Genomic DNA, 23,837 nt, shown 5'->3' on the forward strand with positions numbered 1-23,837 from the left:
GAAAAAAACAGATTAGCCACTGGATGGTTTCAGTGGTAATATGAAGTTTTAGATACAACTGACGTAAGGAAATTTTAACCACAAACTGTACTTACGGATGTCAATCCTTTGTTCAATGGGTAATGGAGATGCCCTGCTTACAAGCTTAGACAGGCATGTTGCTGCTAGAAGCTGAGCATATGATGTCTACAAAAAACATCAAAAAATATTATTTAAATGTAGGATAATTAAAAGCAGGGACAATGTCATATCAGTGGTTATCAGGTTTTGGTTACATTTATGTATCCCAAAAGTTTATATACGATGTATTTTAGTATTATTTTTGCTTAATTATGAATAATCATAAAACACAACTGAACCAATACCAGAGGTGGAGTCCTAAAAACATTACCCCTTTTGATGGTAACTACTTGTCAATAAGCTCTTTTATTATATGCAGAGTTCTTTTAGTTTTGAAACCTGTGCTTTTATTCTACTTAATAGTTTAGAACCACGAGATGGTTGGTCCAGTCCTGCATGAAAGATATTCGTTTCCTCTTTTTTTCTTTTTAAAAGAAATGTACAACACCTTTAAAATTTGAGGATTTCTAAACCACAGTAGAAAGTTCTCTTTGTTCCATTAAAAGCCGTAAGATTATAGATACGGCTAATAGTTTAAAACACCAGACAACTCCAGGAAATCATAATTTTTGTTGAAGTAATTCTAAATGATACAAACTGTTGAATAAAGCTGTCATTTTTTTTTTTAACATTCAGAGTTTGTTCAGCCTGACTTCCAATTTACCACAGAACAGTTTTTTTCACTTATATGTAGTAATTCAGTACCTGAAATTGTGTGAGTCCTGAAATGCCTTACACACTTTCTTAACGAAGTGCTTAAGTTGTCTACACATCACATGAAAAGAAGAAATGAGAGGTACATGAAGACTGTTTCTAAAATGAGTAGATGTTGGGCACTACAGAATTTCTCATATTACGGTCTCCAGCATCCAGGCCATGAATCGAGGTGTAGTGGAGTGCTTCACAAGAAACTAGACCGAGGCACAGCAGCTGCCACACCACGGACTTGAGAACGTGGGCACAGCTTCACTGTTCTCGTTCAGCTGCCCAGTTCAAAGGATCCATCAGTCAAACAATCAATCCAGAGCTCAATGACTGACCCAAAACAGATTCCTCAGAAACAATTTTTACTGTACAAATTACAGGATCAGGCATAATATACCTCGATAAATGTAAATATTTAAATACTTGTCTATAATGAATTCTGTAGGTGTAACATTTTTTTTAACAACTAAATTATGTTAGAGCTCAATAAACTACTTAAGTATGTGCTAGAACCTAATGGATTTGGCAAGTTCTTCCAAGGTATTACCGCTATCTCCCAAACATCCAGAGCATCTTAAAAGCCGTCTCTGAATGATTTGAAAAACAATGAGAACTATACTGGGGTCACCTTGGACTATCAAATCAGAATCAACTCCCCTATCACTTTAGCTAGACTTAATCATGAAATTAAAGACCAAAAATGGAACTGAGTGATGAGAAGAGAATGGTTTAAATCAGCAGACAACAGGTAAGCAGTTTAAAGGTGTGGGGTGTTTTATACAATTTTTTTCCATCGCAGCTGATAGCTGGAAACAGGAGCAGGTGATGTTCAAATACCAGGTTATACCAGACTGTGTCCCAACACTGCTCTAGAGGTAACACACCACCTGATTACAACCTTCTGAAAGTACTGAAACTGAAAGCTAAGATGCTCTTCCCCTTTGTCCATGTCATCTCTAATGCAACATGTTGTCAGTCTTACAAAGACCACCTCCAAATGTGAAACTTGCTAGAAAAATTTACAAAACAGAGTATGTATAAAAAAGGGAAAACTGTTTTGATGGTATTGTACTGACACAGTAATGGCCCATCACTGGGAAACCTATGTGAGCTTCCAATTACATATATGGATAACACGTATTTCAGATACTTACTGTTCCTTGTTCTAATAAAAGTTGGCACTGGCTAAGACATTCTGGGCTATTAATTAGCTCCAAGAGTACCTTCTCTGCTTGCAGTCGCTGTGCTAGATCAGTTCCTTCATATAGGTGGTTACATAGTACTTCTAGTTCTGCCAGACTCTGTTAGAAAAGAACACAATTTAAATTTCTGTGGAGATTATTCAACCACAAAGGATTCCTCTGAATGCTTATAAAACTAGCTACATACCAGTAATATGAACTGTTACCTGTGCTAAACTTTCCAGTCGACTCGCATTTTAATTACTAAAAGAGAAGAGGCTTTCTGTGACAATAAAATAAAAAGAACTCTGAAAATCAACCTTGTATATCTTATTTTCTCAGCTATCAAAGTGTTTTATAATATGGTTCAATCCATCTGTTACTTTGAGTCTTCATATGGGAAATCCACATCTTTTCCAAAAAATAAAAAAAGATGGAGAATAGTGAACAGTTTGAGTTACGCTGTTTGGAAAACTTCTGGTAAGCTTAATTTTAAAAGCTTTAACTGCTCATCAAAGTACTACACCTAGAAAAAATTAGCAGAGTCTTTATCTGTGGATGCAAATATCAGTGAAAGATAGGACAATTCAGAAGCAATAGTACCAACAGAGGAGCTAAAATTCCTCTCCACTTCAAAGTTGAAAAGTGCATTTTGGTAAAGGAAAAGAAAAAAAAAAGTATCTCCACTGTCAAGAATACGGTTTACATCTACTAGTGACAGTTTCACAGGAGAGATGAACCTTTTGGCCAGGTTTTGGAAACTGCTACACAAACAGAAACTTGAGCATCCATCAGCTTTCCAAAGCCTGTGAAACCCTCATCAAGAACTGGCCCTGTCATTCGAAGGTGCTTAGTGAATATTTCATGACTTGAGCAAGGCCTAGAAAGAGGTGGGGAAAAAAGAACACCAATAAGCCTAATGCAGTATTTGACCAGCCTCATTTAAAAGTTTGAACCCAAATCCTGTTCACCAGCCCTTCTGAAAAGATGTTTTGTACTTGAAATAAAAGATCTGGTTTAGCACAATCTAGCATCACTTCTATCATAGCTCAAACGCCTTTTAAAAATCCAAGACCATAATAGTGTCTTTGGCAACCAAAACACATTCAGTTTTGTTAACCCAAGCATGTCATTCCTTAGAAACATGTTTCTTATCATAAAAGGGTCATTCTGCTATTTTTCTTCTTTTTGTTTTTGCATATATAGATTCCTTGATTTTGTTGATCTTTTTCTGAATTTTCTGAATTTTGAATCGAAGTGAAACCTAAGGCTCATAAAATGCAAGCATTCACATTAAGGAAAACATAATACAACACAAAAACACATTATGGGGGTATAATGTGGGAATAAGAACATCTAACAAAGACAGTTTTCAGGCATAAATTACAATGAATCTTTCTGAAATGGAACAATTCCTACACAACTTGAGAAGCATGATTCAAATTATTGTATCATTATGAGGAAAAGTTAAAGACCCTCCACATTTGATCTGAAATTTGACTTTTGGATCTGGTCAAAGGTAACTTAGCAAGAAGTTCAGAAAAAGCTCAGTAGAAAACTAGGATGTAAGCCCAACCATCGAGGCTGAAACCATCAGTATACTAACTTACATTAAAATAGTCAACTATTTATAAGCTCACTAAGCAATAATTTCTACAAGAAGAACTAAAAGTGGATTTCAAGAACTTATATGCTTTAATGCACCCTGTTAGTATATTAGGGTTACACTGAAATTTAGGCCAAATATAAGAATTAATGTCTTGTTGACATGTTAAAACTGTGAAGTATCACACTTGATCCAAAGGACAATGATTTTTTTTAAAGCATCCCTGAACAAAAACTAGACGATTTTCAAATAAAAGTTGGCTTGTTGGAAATTGAAACTGATGATCTTCAGATCTCTGAAATGCTCTGTCTGGATACATCCAGTCACAAAAGAACGTTATGATAACGTCCCTCATGGGTAGGCTGGAGGTATGGCCAGAAACTGCTCACAACTCTCAGACTGCCGAGGAGCTTGTCCTCTGGGTTAGGCTCTGTGTGAGACCGAGGCGATGGGCTGATTCTCCTTGATTCTGACAGTGACACCAACAAACACAACGTGAAATCCAGCAAGTAAAACAATCTTCTCTATGACAGAATTTCAGCAAAGCGACAGAGGTATTATTCAACAAGAAAAAAAAAAGAGAAATCAATGAGAAGTCAAGAGAGTGTCAAGAAGTCTACACTAGCTCTATAAAATTCATACATACTTTCTTCAAGAAAACAGAAGACTGACATTGTCCCCCCCCCCCTTTTTTTTTTTTTTTTACTGTGAGGTAGAATGTGAAACTGACGCCTTCAGATACCTCCTATACTCAAATCCTTATCAACAGCCCAATGATGACTCCTAAGAAAACCATAACAGCACCAATGAAGAGCACGTAGCACCTGAATGACAACTGCTTTACATGCGTCAGAAGTGGACTGCCACAAGAAGTGGCACTTTTGATCACAAGGAAGTGTTACATTTTCCAAGCAAGAGATTCACATCCTAATGAGAGAAGTAAGACGTTAATTTTTTTCTGGTCATCACACTTTCATAAAATTCTAGAATAACCTAAATAAAATTATCCAGATACTTCTGTCCCCATCTCCCAGGAGTCCCTGGCGGCTCTCCTACTAGCCTGCGAAGGAGCCAAGGGCCAGAAATGCTGGGGGCCCGGCTCCACAGCAACCCACCGGGCAGGCAGCCAAGGAGCCAAGCAAACTGGCAGCAAACCAGGTAGGTTCCTGATTAAAGTTTTGCTGACACTGACAAATTCCCACAAACATTTTGATTTTCATCAGCATTTTCTGACTGAAAATGTTCTATTAAGAAAGTTCCGCCAGCTCTAGGTAGGAGCAACAGGACGGGCCCAGCGGCCGAGACGCCAGTCAAAAAGGCAGCCCTGCAGGTAGAATGTGGTGGTAGGAGCTATTTTCGTGCTCCCTTTTTTATGCAGCATGTCTGATACCCAAATATTTAAAGAAATGCTTAAGATGGCCTCCTTCATCTTCCAAAGCCTGCTGCTACCAACCTAGCGAAGCCATGAGGGACTCTGGAGGAAAGCTCAACAAGAGTCTTGCGAGGCCCCTTGCCTTCCCCCACGCCCCCCCCTTCTTCCTCTGTTGTTGGAGACATCACTGCCCTGCTGCCAGCCGCTGTCGCCCACCTCGGACAGTCGCGGAGCGAGGCTGCCTCTGGCTTCCAGAGCTGAAGTTGAGCGGGGAACCCCCCAACGCCTTCAGGCAGGCGCTGACAGCTCACACGGCCGTGGGGCAGACCCAAGGTGAAGCGAACACGGAGCCGGGCGAGCACCCGCACAGCACGGGATGCACACACACCACGCCGCCACCCTCACGCAGCCCCAGCACCGAGCCCTCCCGACCCGCCGCCGACATCGCCCAACCGCTGCCCCAACTCCCACCACAGCCACCAACAGCGCTGCCAGCCCGCAGCCCACCCGAGACCACCGTGCCCACGCCGCTCCCACCTCCGCGGCCACCACGGCTCCGCGGACACCCCTCGCTGCCCAGCGGGGAGACGCTCCGCAGCCCACCGGCCAACGCGACCGCAGCCCCGTGCCGCCCCCTGCCCGCCTGGCCATGTCCCCGAGCCCCGCTCCGCCTGCCGTGTCCGCAGCCCCCGCTGCACCGACCTGGCCGCGCAGCGCCATCTTCCCGAGCGGCGCCGGGGAGGGGCCGGGGGTAGGGGGCAGAGCAGAGCCGCTGCGGGGCCGCCCGTTGGGGCGGAGCGGAGGTGGGGGGGAGCGGCCGTTGGGGCGGAGCGGGCGGCCGGTAACGGCCGGGAGGTGGCGGCCGGGGGATGGCTGGGGACCGCCGCCGGCCCGCGGGGACCGGGGGTTGGCAGGTGGCAGGTGGGCGCCTCGGGCGGGAGGCGCCATCTTGTCCTTGCGGCCGCCACGGTCGGTCCTAGCGGGCGGGCGGGGAAATGGCGCAGTCCTGACTGGAAAGGGCGTCGTTGAGAGGAGGTGCTGCGTTCAAGTGCGGCTGGAAGTGAGTTAAGGCCGCTGTTTTGCCTCGAGTGATGAAGGTTAAGGTAGAACTCCCTCATATTTTGACAATTCTTGTAATAACAGCGGCGAAAGGAAGGCTTTTCTCAGTGAATACGGGAGCTGGGGGTGACAGCCCCCAGGAGGGACAAGAATATCCCCGTTCACAGGGAGTGTAAGTCAATGTAACACTGGGTTCATACATCTGTAAGTCCAGTAGTCATAGACCATGACCACCTAGTCAGTGGCCCGGCCACTGTTGTGCAGCCATATCAGTGCCTGTCAAGGTGTACAAACCCAAGGCTGAGGCAGTTTTCAGACCAAGGCAGCAGCAGGTTGCTCCGTTCCACTTAGGAAAGCGCTGGAAGGTTGAGGTCAGGAGGCTGAGCCCGAGGAGGGTGCTGAGAGGGAAAAAAATATCTGCTTAAATCCAGAAGGCAAAAGAGACCGCACAGATGGTTACAGATGCATTTGAATAGACAGGTGGCTCAGGTACCCTTGAAGAGGGTTAATCCCCCTCTACAACTGCCTATGAAGATGTGAAGAAATGAAACTAAACTACACAGAATATAGTTGCCTCAGTTTTCAGGTAGGGTTGAATCCCACTTGTGCTAACCAGTGGTTCAGGTAACAGGTGACATCTGCAACATCAAGAACTCTTAAATAAATATAGATATTTTGCTTCTTAAGTTAAAGTACTGCAAAGACAGCATTTTATCTGAAATTCTCTTTAAAGGAATAATTCAAAGTTGGTGAGGAAAACACTGTACATAAATGAGACAGAAGACCAATACTGACATTACCCAACATAAGGACATGAAGTGACTTCAACAATGTCTACAGGTATCATCATAGGAAAAATGTGTTTTGATGCAGACAGCTACTTAATTTGGGAGAAATAGGTGTAATTGATTTGAACCACTATAAGCTGAAGCTGGACAAATTTGGAACCAAAATAAGCCGTGCTGCCAGTTGCCTGTAAGAAGGACTTACACCAAAGAATGGTGTACTCCTTGTCATTGGATTAAGACTGGTCGTTTTCCTAAAAGATGACATGGTAGGTGCATGTCTTGGAGCGGAAGTTGGTGAAGTGTATGGCCTGGGTTACAGAGGTTGTTACAGACTGCATGTATGTACAACGTTGTGCCCTCTGCAGTCACAGAGCAACATGTTTTTGACACTAATGAAGAAATATGAGAAAAGCCAAAATAAGAGAAGCATTTGTGTATTCCCTGTCCTGCTAAAGGTGAGCAGTGGTCCTGTGCAGTGTGGAGCGCCAAACAGGGCCCAGGGTAAAACTCAACAAAGTGTATTATTTTTGGCATCATAAGATGCTGTTGGTATCAGTGGCAAAGGGAGGAAGGAGGCTCAGGTAACAGCAAATGAAGTGTCAGAGTAAGCAGCAAAAAAGGTTGAATGTGCAAACACTGGAACTGTTACCAACACAAGCTGGGGCAAGTTAGGAGCAGTGAAACCTAAAAAACCTAGCCACGGAAAATCCAAGGACTATTGCTGTAGTTAACTGACAGATTTTACGAATAATGCAAAAAAAATAAAAATCTGAAATTCTTATTGGGCACATTGTTTTTTGATAATTTAACATAGTTTGGAAGAACTTTCGCTTCAGTCTCCCTTGCTCTGAACTCCACAGTGATTTGTAGTCCATGGCATTTTAATTGTGGTTGACAGAAGACATGGGGCCTGAAAGTTTATGTAGCATTATTAGCATTTCCTTCCTGCTACATCACTCACATGACAAAAATTCTCGTGAAGCCTGGTAGCCCCGTAGATGAGGGCCAAACTGGTAGAGTTCCTTTGAAAATGGAAGCTGCTTTAGACCAAAAAAGAATTTGATGTATTCTTAGCTGGGTAAAGAAAGCTAGGACAAACTATTGGAGGCAGGAATAGTAGTTTCTTTGTACATGAACTATCACAGTCAAATGATGATATCACTCCTGAATCATATGCTTCTGTACAAAAGACTATCATTAATTATTGGAGAATGAAGCAAAATCAAAATGGAAGATGGTTTTAAACAGTTTCTTGTTCTCACACTCTCAGAACTGTCGCTGGAGGATGGCATTTTCAAAAGTCAAATGGCTGAGATTACTCAGTCCCCTAATTGTTGAGCCTCGGTCCTGTCCAATGCCTTAGCCCAATTTTTCATCCTCTATCCTGTGAAGAAATAGAACTATTTATCCTTAGCCATAGGCTGCAGGAAAGGAAAGGTCAAAAAGCATGCTAGAGAATCAGAGACAAAGGGCTTGTGGTACACACAGAAGTAAGAGGACAGAAAGGATTTCAAAGGAAAGCAGAGGGGCAGATCTAAACAGAGGAATGTCCAGGACTGAGGGAATGGAATGAAACAGTGACACAGGGGGTGAGAAAAGTCAGCCATAAATTATGATGCAGTAGTTGTGGGAAACTTTCACATGCTATGCAATTTTTAAACTGTCCAGAGAACCAGAAGCAGCTCTGGTCAAACAGGTAAGAGGAAGTCCTTTAAAGACCATGACCCTGTGATTAATTGCAGTTCTAGCAATGACTGTGACTGCTGCTCCAGGTGATTGGCCATTACCTAGCCTGTGTCACTAAGCTATGCAAAGACATGGAGAAATGCATTTAATAAGTTAAACAGTTGAAGAGCTGTGCATAATCTAAGGACACCACAGGTAGCTAAGCATGAGTGAGTGCTTGTGGCTTCTGCAGCAGTGACTTCTGCAGCACTGAGCCAGTCTCCAGCTGGTGTAGAGCGAGCATGTTTTCTCTTAGTGAGAAACACACACACATTCCTCTCTAGCCTTGGTCTTGGTTCTGTGTTGACAGATGAGCATATACTGTAGTTTAATCATTGATTTAATCATTTAAATCTCTCAGATGCAGGCAATTACACTTCTGTATCCAGTTTGTTAACTATAGCCTTATTATGTTTACGGGAAAAATAAAGTGGTCTAGCTACAGAATTAACGGATTCCTAGGCTAATACCTAACTCCTGAGATTTAACATAGCAAGTAAGAACGTCAGATTGTGGAACTACTTCACACTATGTCAGAGTCCTGGCACAAAGGGCAAATCTGTGTTAAGGAGTGTAATTTATTAAGGAGTTTTTATACAATTCATTTATCTTTACTTGGGAGGTGGAAATGACACGGTGAAGATGCTTGAGAAGGAGGAGGTTGTGTCATGAAATTCAATCTTGCTTCTATGGAAGATAAAAACAAAATTCTTGCTTGTTCAATGGAAGTTGAATTGAAATGTTTTAAATGTGCCTCACAAGATACAGTTCCGAGACCTCCCTGCAGCTTTCCCTCCCCTATGGTTTCCAGCTCAAGTCTGCGTCTCATTTTCTGCTAGGTGGAATAACACCCATTTCCTGAATTTGCTGTTACTTTGGATTATGTGAATAGGGCTGTTGCTACAGGCAATGCATTCACAATTAGATCCGTTCTTTTGCCACACTGCTTAGAGAGGGCTGAATCTTCTCCATACTTTTTATGTTTAAGTGAGTTGATTAAAACATATAAACAAAACCAGACATTCCCCCCCCCCCCCAAACCCAGAACTAGCAAACGTTCTGGGTATCAATGTGCCTTCTTTTTTTGTATTACATTGGGATTGTCCCTAACGTGTAGTTTTCTTACTGAAAAGAATAGCTGATAATTGACAAGAAATTATTAAATACATAAGAAAAAACATAGACAAATCTAATATGTTTAATTTAGAACCTTTTTTTCTATAAATGTTAGTTTGTTGTTTTGTTTTTTTTACATAGACATAGTTCATCAGGCCAAACAGTCGTAGTCTAGTATTTGATACAGTTTCGGTACACATTTTCTCATTCAACTATTGTTTTCTTTCTGTTTTTTCACATTACATTAGCAATTGCAGAAGGCCCTGAAGAACTCTAATTTATTTCTATGGCTAATGATTTCAAGATTATTTTCTGTGCCACGTTCAAGTCTATGCCAATATACATTGCCACAATTTAGTGAGTGGTTTAGTAATCCAGTTCATTCATTTGCAACACAGGTTGCAATTGTTCTTGAATGTATGACTGTAGATTAAATAGTTACAACAAAAAACACCCACTTAAAAATACGATTCCTACCAGACAATTTTATGTTCAAAGTAATAGATAGCGAACAAACACAAAACCTTATTATACATAACACTAAGACCAGGAAGAGCCCAAAGCAGCAAAATCAGTGGTTGAATCTGTAGTCATTTCATATTCCTAATTATAGCTTATTAATCTTTTCAGTTATGTAGTGGTGTGGTTTGTATTCATGAGTTGACAATATTCCAGGAACTCTAAAACAAAAGAATCTATTCCATGTTTGTTTGTTACCTGTACAAAGATCAATAACACCTCAGGGCAAACACACTCTATAGCCAATCTCTTATTCAAATTGCAGGAAAAAATATGCATAATGGAAAAAAAGCACACAACAACATAAAATTATTGGAGGAGTTTGTGAGGCACTGTATATACATTAAAAAAATATACAGTAATCACTGCATGTTTTTGTGCATTGATTAATCTTAATAAAGATTACAAATACTGAGGCTTAAAATAAAGATGCCTGAACTTTTCCTTCCTTGTTAATGAGAGACTTCAGTAACTTACTGCTATTCATCTGTCCTCGGCCACTGGGAACCACCAGGTGTAAAGGCCCTCCAGAAGTGGTTTTCATAGTTGGGTGTCTTCCATCGCCCATTCGTGCAGAGCCAGCCTTCATGTATATAATTAACAAAAGCAATTACAGACATTTTTCAGGGTGATCACTTGACATTCTGCATTCTTGTGTTTTTGAATTGCATTTGATTCGCTCTTCTGGCTCATGCTGATCAAGAAGTGTCTGGGACAATTTGAAAAATGTGTGTGTGTTCCGGTGGTTTGCAGAAAGAAAAGCCTGTTCTCCTGCTTGGCATTTCCAGAACTGTGGCAATGCTGTAGCACTTCAGTTGAACAAAGTACAGACACTGGAGCAAGTCTCAGAACAGACAAGGACAAAGTGGAACAAGACAAAGGACAAATACTGGCTTTCCGTGTGTTTGAAAGGTATGCACCGAGCTATGGAACAGCCATCTTCCATAAACTGCAGTCATTCCTCCCTCTTCAGAACATAAATAGCAATCCCAAATCTTAAACTGTTGCCTAGGCCAGTGGGAGGGAGCTGATGCTGGTAGGAGTAGCTCAAGAACTGTTATAAAAAGAAGTCAAAGGGTGTGCTTGTCTGCTTGGATGCACAAGAAATCTTTTCTGGGTATTGCAAGTAAAACAGCATTCACTTGCTTAAGATTGTGATTCAAGTTTCTATTAAAAGTAAACAAAATAGCCCCCCAAAAGATAAGTAATTCACCCGTGGTGAGACTAAATAAGGAAAACTTCAAATGAGAAGAAAAATCTTGCTGCAACTTATGAGAAAATAAGAACTAAGAAGATTAATGACTCTTTTCAACCTTCAGACCTAGGCTTGTTGCTGTGTGAACAACCTCTTGATATTTCTTAGTACATTAAAAAAAATAGAAATTGATACACAGTGAAAATTTTGTTTGACTAATGACATTTTTGGTAGGCAAATTAGAATGATTTAAAGAAATTGTAGAATGATAGACATTTAAAAAATAATATAAATTTTGGTCATTTCAGGATACTCAATAGACAAGTACACATTTGAGAATTTTATTTAACAGTTTAAATGTATGAACTTACAACTGTTCTTATTTCTAGTAAGTAACATGATACACTTCAGCCAAAGCTGAACTCCAGGCAGGTGGGATACACGAGTGAGTGTGTGTTATCAGAGGAGCCATTGCCAGCACAGAGAATACCAGTAAATATAACATTGTGAGAAGTATTGGACAATATCTGTATAAAAATTATTATTCAGAGTCGTTTCAATTTTCATAGTCCCCAGATTCATATTCTTCTTCATCCTCATCATCCGAATAGTCATAGTAGTCCCCGTAGTCAGTGTCATAGCTTGCACTTCTACTGCCAGCAGTAAATGCAAATGCGGAAGGTGAACCTGCACAGCAAGACATAATTGAATCCAGATTAAATTAGCTGTAAACAGGAATGAAGAGGAGAGTACAGTTTTAGATAAGTACAGCAAGCTCAATATTTCTGAGTCCTTGTTAAGAATTATGCCTTCAATCATCTGCAAATCCTACAGACCCAAAAATACGAGCAGAGCTAATAAAGCTTTGAAAACCACTGGCAGGGTCAGTGACAAATGAAAAAGCCTTAACTTGGGAGGCAAATACAGACAGCATCTGTATCCTGCATTTGCCAGCAAACCCAGTTCTCACTGGCATCAGAAAGATGTTAGCCTGTGGGACTGAGCCCAATGCAAACAATGTAAAGCTGTTTCTTATATCTTTCCGAATGCTGTTGGTAAGGAACAACGGCTGTTGCCATCCTAACTTTTGGAAAAATAAGCAGATAAACAGAACTGCCGTAGTTTGAAGACTGCCTCAGATCCAGCAGTTGTTCTGGGTGCAGAGTTCCTAATAACATCAAAGGGCTTCTTTAGGAGGAAGACAGAATAATATGTTTCAGATCTGTGGCTATAATCCTCAGCTATTTTTCTGGAAGATGGTGTCATTTGCAGCAAAATATTATGATATTAACATGTCAGTATTTTTCTCTTCCAGAATTCATAGGCACTTCTGAATTAAAAATACCTAGAACTGAATCTCTTCCAAAGGATGACATAAAAGAAAAGCAGACAGAAAATTTAAAATACGGAAATCTCTAGGTCATTTCTCATATCCGTAATTTGCATTTACATTCTGACAAACCCATACCCTTTGCAGGCTGCTCGTCTTTCTTAAACATTTTATATTCTTCACATCCAAATAAAAAAACAAAACACAATATACCATCAATGACTTTCAATCTTGCAGAGGCATATGTTGCACCATACTTATTTTTGGTATGGCAGATGTAGATGCCTTCATCTGATTTTTTGAGGCCTTGAATCTGCAGCCAGCCTGTCACACCATACTTCTGAGGTCCACCTCTTGCCTTTTAGAAGAGAAAGAAATAGTGAAGTAGCTAGGAGACGTGATAATAGTTTTCAAAAATAATTGTGTCCAGATTTAAACATTGTTCCAAACTTTGCTTTTGTTTAACATGCACTGCTATCATGCTTTGATTCTCTGTTTAATTCTGCTGCCATATATTTTAATTTCCTATTTTCTCTGTGACTCTCAGTTCGTGCTTCCCCTGCTCAGATCTTTAAACTTTAGTGCCGTTCACAGGGCTCTAATTCCTGGTCCTTTTGATGCTTCTGCTTCCCAGCAGTCCTCATGCTTCTTGTCCTGGCACCACTTCTTGCTGCTGCTTCAAAGCACTGCCACTTGTTCTGGAGCTCATTAATTTCTTCAGGATGAGAGTGGCGTTTGAGCCTGAGCCAAGGGGCCTGACCAAGCTGACACTCAGCATCCAAGTTTTAACAGACAGAGCATGAGTTTTCACAGTTTGTGACAATCAGTTTCAACTGGCTCGTGCCAAAGCCTCTTAATGGGGGGAGCTTTGTTTTCCAAACAAATAATACAAATACAAAACAGATAAGTGTTGATGGAGATGCTGTCGTGCTCACTCTAACCTAATGAGACAAGTTAACAAGGTTCGGTTTAGGCTCTGAATTGACCAGTGTTCGAATGGGGCTCCATGCACCGTTGTTTCTAAGTCCACTAATTCCACATATATTCATGCTCTGTTTGCATGGATCTGGATACATTTCTAAATAATTTAGATACTTAGTACTATAATAAGGTATTTCTGTGCTTTTTCTATGTTTTTTTTCAGGTTGTGTCCCATGTCCATTGGATCTTTTAGCTTTTCAGTTGTGTATCCAGAAAGCTAGATTTGCCATTCACTTCCCTGGGACACAGTCTGCTCGTGTTCTTTTGCCCACCAGCGGAGGCATGCTGATACAGCCTTCAGCCTTACTGCAGTCTGCCAGTACATCTGGCTTTGTTAGCTTTTCTCCCCAGAATGTTATTTCCATTTAAAAAAATTAGCATTTTGATTTAATTTTAGCTCAAACTTTCAGCCTATCTCTGCATTTGCTCAAAGCCCTATCTAATGCCATTCTACTACTTCCCCTCAGATTAAAACACAGCATCCTCCATAAAATGAGCACATTTCTTTGTTTGCTTTTTGAACACGTCAAGGACTGAACCCAAATGGCAGGTCTCCAGAAACAGCATCTTGCAGAGGAGAAGTTGAGGTATCTGCCAGAATTATGCTTCGGCATCAAGAATAGAAAAACAGTTGCCAACAGCCATCCTTCCCACAATGCACCTTCTTTTAGGTAGTAGCTTAAACATTTCTATTTTTATATCAATTCATTTTTTTCCAGAACGATTCCTATGTAAGGAGAATCTTGCATCTTTTCTTTCCCTGAAGATGGATGGATGGTGGCCCTCCTGTTATTCCTTCTGCTTGGACTGCCACAGCAATGATCCCTGCACTCACCAAAGTCAGAATTCTTTACATAATCATAGGGCCCCTGTAGGATTTCTATTTATTACAACAGTACTGTATCCTGTAGGAGAAATTCACTGCTTAGCACCCCTACTCCTCATTCCAAACCATAAGACACGGTAAATGCAAGTTTTACCTGTACTGAGATATGGGCATCATCTCCTGGCAGAAACATTTTATTCCCCTTTTTTTTCCATTCAAGGTGTGGCATAGGATAGGCTGACACCTCACAGCCAAAAATGACATCATTGCCTGTGAAATTCTGCACGTCCTGGGGTGGCATAGAAATCACAGGAGCTGCAAAGACCCAACAGAGTACTGGTTTAGAACACAGTGAACAGCATAAACACAAAAGCGTATAACGTGAGTTCTTGTTTTACTTGATAAAACTAATTCTCATGTTTTTAGTCTTGCGCATTATGAGGAGCCACATGATTCTGAGCAGCTTTTAAAACTCAGAAAACTGTGTCCCATTAAGGGCGAACAGGTATTTTAAAGACACGTATTTCAAAGTACATGCCTGTCCTTTCTCTATGCACACGATCATGAAACTTAAGCTGAACTTAAGTGTAGTTTGTGTCCCATGTGCTGTCATCGTGGGCTAGGCCCATCGTTTTAGCAGCCAGTACTTTAGCTGCCAGACCTTCAGAGGAAAGTACAAGAAGTTCTGTAGCAGACCGTCACAGAATAACTTGATCACGAACAGTAGTACTTCATTTCTGTTACGTTTTGATTAGCTTAAAAGCTAAAATGCTGAGATCGCTAGCTTATCAAAAATTGTCTTCCTCATTGCCTTCAACTTGCTAAAGTCTTGTTTCTTTCCATAACCTATGGAGCGCATCGCAGCAAGTTACAGAATAACAGCGTTAATAGGTTTCACATTTATCCTCACTTGCTATCAATTTTATCTGATGTTCTTGTGTTAGGAGACATGAGCAACAGTAGTAATCCAGTTACTTTATAAGTTTTTATGCTTATTATAATTATCAGATTACCACGTACTTTTTTCCTGTTATTCTTTTACCTTCAACCTCCTTCTCCATTTATTTATTGTCTCTGAATGATTCTCTTCCACTTTTTCTCAAATAAAAAGCTGACATTAACCACGAGAGGGAGCCAAATCAGGGATTTGCAGACACTAAATAAAAAAACCTATCATCTGATGCACTCGGACTTTTATTTAATTATTGCTTTTATTTTTGTACATATCCCAAATAATTAGAAAAAGAAAATTCAAGTAAAAATTAATATACTTTGACTCAAAATATTTGAATCAATGTGTACAGTATTTATGCTTCAGCATCTGAAATTGTAACATCCTGTTCCAGGTTTTCAAGCAATGTTTCTTGTATCTGTGTCAGTTTTTAAGAATTGATAACTGTGCAGAAAGTATCAAATATATTCTACCAAAATTACTTGAAAAGCAATTATAAAGGAAAATATCAGTTTCCCCATTTGTTAATTCCTCATTAAACACTGCCAGTACTCTTCAAAAGTAAGGTTTTCAAATTTATTAGCCCTTAAATGCTTGTTCTTTCATGAGAACGGTACATTCAGAACCTCTATATCATTGCAAAAATCTCATGTTCAAATCAGGATTGCCTGAGTATCTTGGATGAGAATTTTTTTGCCTATGAACACAGGGTCTGACATCAGAACACACTTTGAAATATTAAAACTCAGTGCAACGGCACTGCTTTTAATGATGTGTCCACTGTAGTTAAGCTTCAGGTGTAAGAAAGAAAGCCAAACGTTACATTGACTCACATTAGTTCTTTAAATTGTTTCTGTACAGAGGCAGCATACAAACTTGCTCACAGACAGGTGTTGACTGGTTAGTACCTTTGTTCTGGCACAAAGGCCGGTGTCCTGTGACAATACTGACAAGACCGAGGTATTCCCAAGATCAGAGCCCTGCCTGTGTGCCAGGCAGGGCTCAGCCACGTGAGGCTGCGGGCTCTGCCTTCGTGACACCACATAAACACATCCTTAGCCTCCAGGACACGAGGATCTCAATTACAAATCTATCTTACAGACATATGAGAAATTTGACTAGCACCGTTTACCGTGCACAGATACTACTTCCATGCTAGAAACAGCCATTTCTTCATTAACTGTGAGCAGAGTCCATTTGGTAGCTCGGATGGAAACGTCTAAATACGGCCCAGGTCTCACCCAGCTGCGTACCTCTATACAAGTACTTAAGGCTTTGCAGGACCTGGGCTCACAAGGACTGGCTTCACCTGAGATCAAACCTGCAGCAAGTAGGAAAGACCACAATTTTGATCAAACTAAACTGCCTTTTCTGAATCTGAATGCACAATGAATATTTGCATTATCTACTTAAACTTGAAGTGCCTCCAGAAATAAAAAAAATTATCTTACAACACCATTTTGCTGTATGTCAAAGCAGAAACATGAAGTCACGATTTAATATTTTAACAGCAATGTACAAACTTCATTTATGAACATTTCAGAATTTGTGTTCAGCCAGATTCTCCCATGCATATCTGTGTGGTTTTTTTTTGTTTGTTTGTTTGGTTGGTTGGTTTTGTTTTTTAAAATTGTCTCTTTAAAAACAGGTCTTTACTGGAATGATTAACCAGTCATTTTGATTCCTGGAGCAGATAATCTTTTCTTGATAATTATAGACAGCATTCTGATGCTTCAGTGTCTGGAGGTGAATGTGCTGTAGTTGTGCCTTGCCTTTTAAAATTCTGTTCATGAACTGTCCTCCTGTGTTACAGAAAACATAAACCAGAAGCCAGGAAAAATCAAAATTCTGTTTCACCTTTCATAATTGACTTTAACCCAATACCATTACAGAATAAATCATTATATAGTACCAATTTTTTGTTTCTTAACTCATTCATTTTTGCTAATCTATGTCTGATTTGATGAAAATGGCAGGAAATTTGGCAGATTTGGGTTTTTTGTTGTTGTTTTTTTTTTACTCTATCTAAACTTTAAATAATTACATTTAATTTCAAAGAGCAGCACCGCTAGTTCTGTTACTTCATTAAATCATCAGCAGTAAAGCTTTGAATGGGGATAGACTATGCGTGGAGAATCTGTTTATACTCACTGTACTTAGTAACCTTGGTAAATTATTAGATAAACTGATCAAAACTAACATTTAGGAAGGGAAGGGCTTTTTTCAGGGTTACTTTAGGGAGCTAGGCCTTTTTCTTCCCTTTTTTTCTGGCAATAGACGAAAGATAAAAGGCTGTGCTCTTCTGATGAAAGGAGTTTATTGTTATTTATTTATTCATTGGTTGCTGTTTACAATTAATCCTTTTGGCATCAATAGGAAACAGCAGATGCTTTGAAGGAGAAATAGCAAAACAAAGTACTTGGAGTTGACTGAAGGTTATATTTATAGATTGGTACCAAAACCCCACAGTGTTTGGTGTTTGTTTCTCATGCAAATCGGAGTCAGTGGAAAGCAAGTGCCATGGTGAGGTTGCTGGTCTTGGAGCCAGACTCCCTGTTGCCTTTTGTCATCAGCTGCAGCCATGAAAAAAGAGCGTCTGAATCACAGAGCACGCTCACATGCCCACTGCTGCTTCAGAGAGCTGCCGTGAAGGAGGGGCTTACTGGTAGACTCCTGCGGGGGACCAAGGCATCGTGCCCCCATGGTAGCAGCTCTATGTCTCCTTCTGGGTCTAAAACAGAGCCTACAAAACGTGGTCAGCAGCTGCTCAGAGAAGTTGAGAAGAGGGACGCTTCTCCCTGACCCCAGCAAGCCCAGCACCCACCTCAGGCTCAAATGTGCTGCTGCAGCTGGGCTCACGCACCATCTGCGTGCTCTTCTCTGCAACAGCCAAGGTGACAGGCCCCCATTTTTCTTCAGTAAACTCTGCACAGCAGTGAGATGGCTGTGAGCTTATCCCCAGGCCTCTGTACAATTCAGCAAGCTGAGTCATACCAAGAAATTCCTCTGTGTTCCTGGAGAGAGGGGCCAGCCTTTCTGGGGACCTAGGGAAGCAGTGGGAAAACACTGAGGGTGATGCCTGCATGCAGAAGAGCTGAGCTTGTTCCTCTTGCTTGATGTGCAGTGTTACGCACCTCACAGGTAGCTCCAAGGCCAAATTAATGCTTTTTGGCCAGGTCTGTTTAATTAATTAGAGCAAACCATCGCTTTAAGCCTGTCTGCCAGAACAGCAACCTTCTCTGCTGCAAAGGTAACATCAGCTGCTACTTGAATGGCACTTCCAACTGAAATCTCCCTGAAAGGGTTACCTTGCAAGAACTAGTGCTATTTTCATGCCAAATAAGAGAAATTACCCAAGGGCAAACAGGCTTTCAATCATACCACGAGCTGGTGTGCAGTGAGTTTTCTGAATGTCTTTACTGACAAGCCTCACTTCCCAGCTTAATGCCCTAATGGCAAATATGGGATTCTTCAATGGATGTTTCTTTTGCAACTAGAAAAAGAGGAAAGAAGTCTGGTATTAGCTGCTCATCACTCTTCCTCTTAAGTATTCAATGTCCAGCGTTCATTCAATATAAAAGCACAGCATATGGTCTAAATTGGAGGCAACAGACTGCTAGCAAGGAGAGAGTGAAATGGACCTGAGTTACTCTCATACATGGACCTTTGCCAGAGATGCAAGTTTGGATTCCCACAACTGTGAGCCATTTGTGACTCAGAAACCTCTTCTACTGATTTCATATGAGAAAATATTTCATGAACTTCCTTTTTTTCTTTTTAAAAGAAAAAACATTTCTCATTTGAAAAACAAACAGTCACTAAACTGTTCACTTTTTCCTTTTCATTTTATATTTATCTGACTTAGGTGAAAGGTGCCTAGGAGTAAGGACCTGTAATAATGTGAAGAATGAGAACAGCATATGAGCAGCAGACAGCATTCCCCTCTACAACCTGGCTAAGAGTCCTTCCACTAGCAGTCATCGTAGAGAAATATTCATGCTCTGTAAGTGTCTTTAGGGAAATTGTTTGTTTGATTTTCTTCTAATATATGGATTTCCATTTCATAGGAACCTAGATTTTATGATGATTCCTTAATTAGATTATTTTGGACATTTTTGTTAAAACAATAGACCTACTAATTAAGCCCTATCTTCCTTTTCCTCTACTTCACTAATTACTAGATATATATACAGATAGGTACATACATGCATGCGTGTACACATGCACATGAGTAAGGTCTGCTTTGCAATCACCACTTTAATATCAGATCAGTCTTCATATAATAATAATTATTTGTCCAGTACTCCCAGACGTTCCAACTGTTCATCCACTCCCAACTACACACACAATTTTTGTAAAAAATATTCTCTGCTCTTTTAAAGCAGATTTAGTCTCTTTGTATCTTACTGGTTGCCATGTGATATAAAATCCACTGGGTTAATACAGAGGCTTATAACTTACAAGTATTAGCTACTGACCCACATTTTCCACAAAGTAGTACTGCAACAAAATAATTAGAACAAAAATGTAGCATTTGCTCAATGAAGTTAAGGCTAGAGCATCCAGTAACATATCTAAAAATTGGAATGAGGTTTTTTAGTTTGAAAGTGACTCCGTACAGGTTACCTGATTCACAGGGTCCTTTATGTTTCATGCTGATATTTCTCTTAGCTGCATAAGCCTTGTTGAATTGACAGATGTTCTCATAGGTTTTCCCCTCGGGTCCGCAGATGCTCTCTTGAGACTTGCACACACACTGGGGTTCAGGGACTTCCCCAAACCTGGCTTCATCAGCATCCAACCTGCACTCGAGGTTGTCCCCGCATTGCCCATAAAAATGATTACCCTGGTCCAAGTCACAGATCTGACCTTCCACGTTTCCACATTCAGGACAGCAGCCACAACGGTCCAGTACAGTCCCGGCTGGACAGTCTTTAGGCTCAGAGCAAAGTGCCAACTCACATTTTCCGCAATCATCTCCTTCCCTTAAGAGCCTCCACCAGCCTCGATGGTACAAGGCAGGGAAACCGTGAGAAACCTGCACCAGTACTACCAGCACTGCTGTAACCACCAGGGGCTTCATCTTGAGAATGTAACAAACAAGCAGAAAAGGTCCTTGGAGAAAAGCCAGGAAAAAAAAAAAAAGAGCTCGTGAGAGAAAAACGTCACAATCCTTTTTTGTTGTAGAATATAAATTCTACTGCAAACACAGGCTTTAAGAAGAAATTAGCATCAGATTCCTAATCTGGAACTGATAATAAAAATGCATACAAACCCACCAGCTTTTCTCTAATGCAGTTTGGAATGTGAGTATTGCTTGCACAGAAACCAAACTGCCCCTTCTGACAGCTCTCTGAAAAGCTGTTTGCTCAGTGTCTCCTTAAGCCAAATTTGCAAAGCGTTGCTCTACTGAAACAACATTATATTGCAGCTATTGTACAAAGGGGAACAGAGAAAGTTAGTGCAAAATGAACAAATTAACTGATAAGAGGATTTTTTAATTATCATTTTGCTCGTCAGTTGACGGAGGTCACAAAAAAAAAAGATAAACATGGGTAGATAGTAACACCTAATTTACCAGCACTCTAGAGCTGAGCTAGTACTGGAACAAGGTTTAAAACCAAATTTCATCCATTATTGATCTTACCTAGGAGTTTCTGAATTAACAATTTACTTACAGGCTCTTTACAAGCAAGGGACAATCCAGGACAGCTGAAACTGACTTTGAAGTCTTGGATTTAAGAGGAGGGGTGTCTAGATCCATTAAAGAACTCATTGTTCTCTGTCCATTTAGCTTCTTTTGAGCATTTATGGGTGCCTGTGGTTTGCAACCCAAAATAATGTGGGCCACATGTTTGGCTCTCAAAACAAAGTGCGAACGATTTAGAACATACGCCAACATAAACAAGCCACTGCAGCATCTTCAGACACACCAGAAGGAGGCTTTGCTGAAGTTAGATGCATCATTTATCTTTTCAGAGCACTTTTCTACCTCTGTTTCTTAAGATGTGCTTACACTGAATTACAAAGGAGGATGAAAGAAGTGACAGTTACATTTGCTCCATTTTTTCCTTGCCTAAATTTCTGTCAGTTTAGGGATAGAGACTCGCAGAGCCGTTTCTAGCCAGGTGTTGTGCTTGTCTCTTACCAGAAAGCTTCCCTCCCTCCCGGTCCTGAGAGATGGCTTATCAACAGACCAGAGCCCTCAGTTACCATTGTTCAGACTATGTGAGTTCAGTGCAGATGCATCTTACTGTCAGAGGTAGAGGTGAAGCATACCAGACTTATGGAACCTGCAAACACGGCTATAGAGCACAGGTCAAGAATGGCCCCTCCCTACAAATGTGCCATCTTTGTATGCTTGTTATCTAAAATCACATTTTCAAGATACACACATATGACTAAGACAGTTTAGTGAAAAAAGACTAAGAGAAATCACATGTGTACCTACTTGTCCTAAATATACACAAGTAGCTTTTTCTGCTCCTTTTGTATCCATGGTTTACTGAAGCACCGTGAAGGATGCATTTTGTTGTACCCCACTTACATCCTCTGGTCACATCCATTAAGACAAATCTCATGGGAACATGTGTTTACTTTCCATCCTGAACATATTTATGGCTTTTCCCAAGTTTAGCTTCATATCTTCTGCACCAAGTGAGCTTGCCTGAAGTGAAATAGGCTGGTTCAAGATCACTTCCTCCTACTGAACTGCATATAATGCAATTTCCCTCTGACCTCCATTGGTGGAGCACTTCTTAAAGCCATCCTAGAGAGACCTACAGGGCCTTTCTCATTGCTGAGTGATGGCTGGACTAATTCATTTTCTGTACTGCATGCTGGCTTTGAACAGAGAATCAGACTCCAAAGGAGTACATTATGTGTGTAATTGATGCTTTTAACATTCAGAGTCAGACAAAAAGTAACCAATGAATTTAATGGGAGATCGATTTCTTGTCTCACCTTCTTATGCTTTTTAATGTGTTTTATTTCACACTTCCTCATCAAATTCTAATCATTTAGTTTTTCATTATAGAATCTACTCAGCACTACCTATTTTATTGTGTCTACAGCTGTAGGGGTTGAGTATCTAAAGGATAAAGATTTGCTGAGGCCCATATGAAGTAAAAAAATGTTTGTAGTGGTGAAAACATATATACAAAACAGAGCCAACGCTAGGAGGGGCTTCAGGCCAGCACTGCCCTTGTCAAGGCTGAACTTTACCCTTCTTCCAGGAAATGTGATTTGAGGGCTGTAAAACAAGGGTACTAGGAACTACTTCCTGCATCCTGACATTAAGGAAACCCATCATAAATTTCCTAGAAAACATTTTTTACATTTATCTGGGTAATGTAATCTGAGTTCTTGATGGATTTAGCCTACAAATTAAGAACTGGGCATAGGTGTGGTCTCATTTGAACAGCTGCCACTTGGTAGGTGATCTACAGCTGAAGGTTATTTTGGCCAGTGATAACTGAGCTCACCTGGAACAAGTTGGGGGTGTGTGTGTGTGGGTGGGTGTGCGCAACAGAGACAATGGACACCTGCCCCAAATGTCTTCCATTGGCAGTGGCAGTTGTGATGAGCTGAAAAGAACATTTCTGTAACTCTCTATATAGGATGGATATGTGGCAGCACAGGAAAAGGTGAGAGCAAGGAAGAAGAGTGCAACTGGGTTTGAAGAGGCATATCTGAAGGGACATTTCCATCTGGTTCAGTAATAAGATGCATTATTTCAGTATCTTTGTATTCCCTGAAGCTTTCTTTGGTGGGTTAGGTGAAAAAAGCGTTGATTTTTTTCCCCACAAATCCTGATTTATTTTCACTCTAAATTACTCCCTGGCTCCAGAAAGAAACACAAGCGGCAATAGATTAACATTGCTGGTGGAACAGCAAAACAAGCACAGAAGCACACCATCTCCTTTTTGGACACCATCCCCCAAATGCTGCCTGGAGAGCTGACGAGCAGTGCACCGGCACGACCCCTCTGGTGAGGGGAGGAGGTGAGCAGCTGCGGTGCATGAGGGGAGCTCTCTACGATCAGCCGTGAAATAAGAATGGTTTGGTGAACAACTTTGTTAACAGCAGGTTGAACAAAATTACTGTTCCCTCAGTCTCAACAGGCAGGGTAGTGCTGAGCATGCAACATACTTTTTCTGGCCCTTTTCCTGGTGTTTCTGTGTGGCATAGTAAGTAGAAGTTCTACCTTCCCCCTATGGAAAAGGCAATGGGCAGTGAAGAGGCCTAGTAAAACAGCCCAACTCTTTCCATACCCTCAGATTTCATCTTCTACCAGGACATGGGAAAGGTCTTGCAAAATAATTCCTGTAAGTGAATTGTTAAGGAAATTGTATTCCTATTC

At 40.8% G+C, this 23,837-nt stretch overlaps 2 protein-coding genes across 8 annotated transcripts in view; both read right to left on the reverse strand.

The window, feature by feature from the left end:
• RANBP17 (RAN binding protein 17) overlaps window positions 1–6,649 on the reverse strand; it is a 160,077-nt gene extending 153,428 nt beyond the window's left edge. The window contains exons 1-3 of one of the 5 annotated variants that reach the window (XM_083798213.1): window positions 5,687–6,638; window positions 1,980–2,126; window positions 96–186 (exon numbers count right to left, since the gene is read on the reverse strand). In XM_083798213.1, the coding sequence (XP_083654339.1) occupies window positions 96–186; window positions 1,980–2,126; window positions 5,687–5,932 (484 nt within the window). In that variant the 5' untranslated portion in view covers window positions 5,933–6,638. Of the gene's footprint in view, window positions 1–95; window positions 187–1,979; window positions 2,127–5,521; window positions 5,651–5,686 lie in introns of those variants that run through there. The other 4 variants (XM_083798209.1, XM_083798210.1, XM_083798211.1 and 1 more) reach the window with 4 other exon arrangements.
• Window positions 6,650–9,741: 3,092 nt separating this feature from the next.
• Window positions 9,742–21,261, reverse strand: LOC310881212 (kazal-type serine protease inhibitor domain-containing protein 1-like). Of its 3 annotated transcripts, XM_083798232.1 has the most exons (5): window positions 21,154–21,261; window positions 20,102–20,590; window positions 14,678–14,838; window positions 12,930–13,074; window positions 9,742–12,073 (listed from the first exon to the last, which is right to left on the reverse strand). In XM_083798232.1, the coding sequence occupies exons 2-5, from the start codon at window positions 20,556–20,558 to the stop codon at window positions 11,943–11,945; spliced, it is 894 nt and encodes a 297-aa protein (XP_083654358.1). In that variant the 5' UTR covers window positions 20,559–20,590; window positions 21,154–21,261; the 3' UTR covers window positions 9,742–11,942. The 3 variants fall into 3 exon arrangements, with proteins under 3 accessions (XP_083654358.1, XP_083654357.1, XP_083654359.1); XM_083798231.1 differs by lacking the exon at window positions 21,154–21,261 and having other exon boundaries at window positions 20,102–20,851; XM_083798233.1 differs by lacking the exons at window positions 12,930–13,074; window positions 21,154–21,261 and having other exon boundaries at window positions 20,102–20,786.
• Window positions 21,262–23,837: the final 2,576 nt, after the last annotated feature.

This window comes from Anser anser, assembly GCF_964211835.1.
Source record: "Anser anser genome assembly, chromosome: 14".
Lineage (NCBI taxonomy): Eukaryota > Metazoa > Chordata > Aves > Anseriformes > Anatidae > Anser > Anser anser.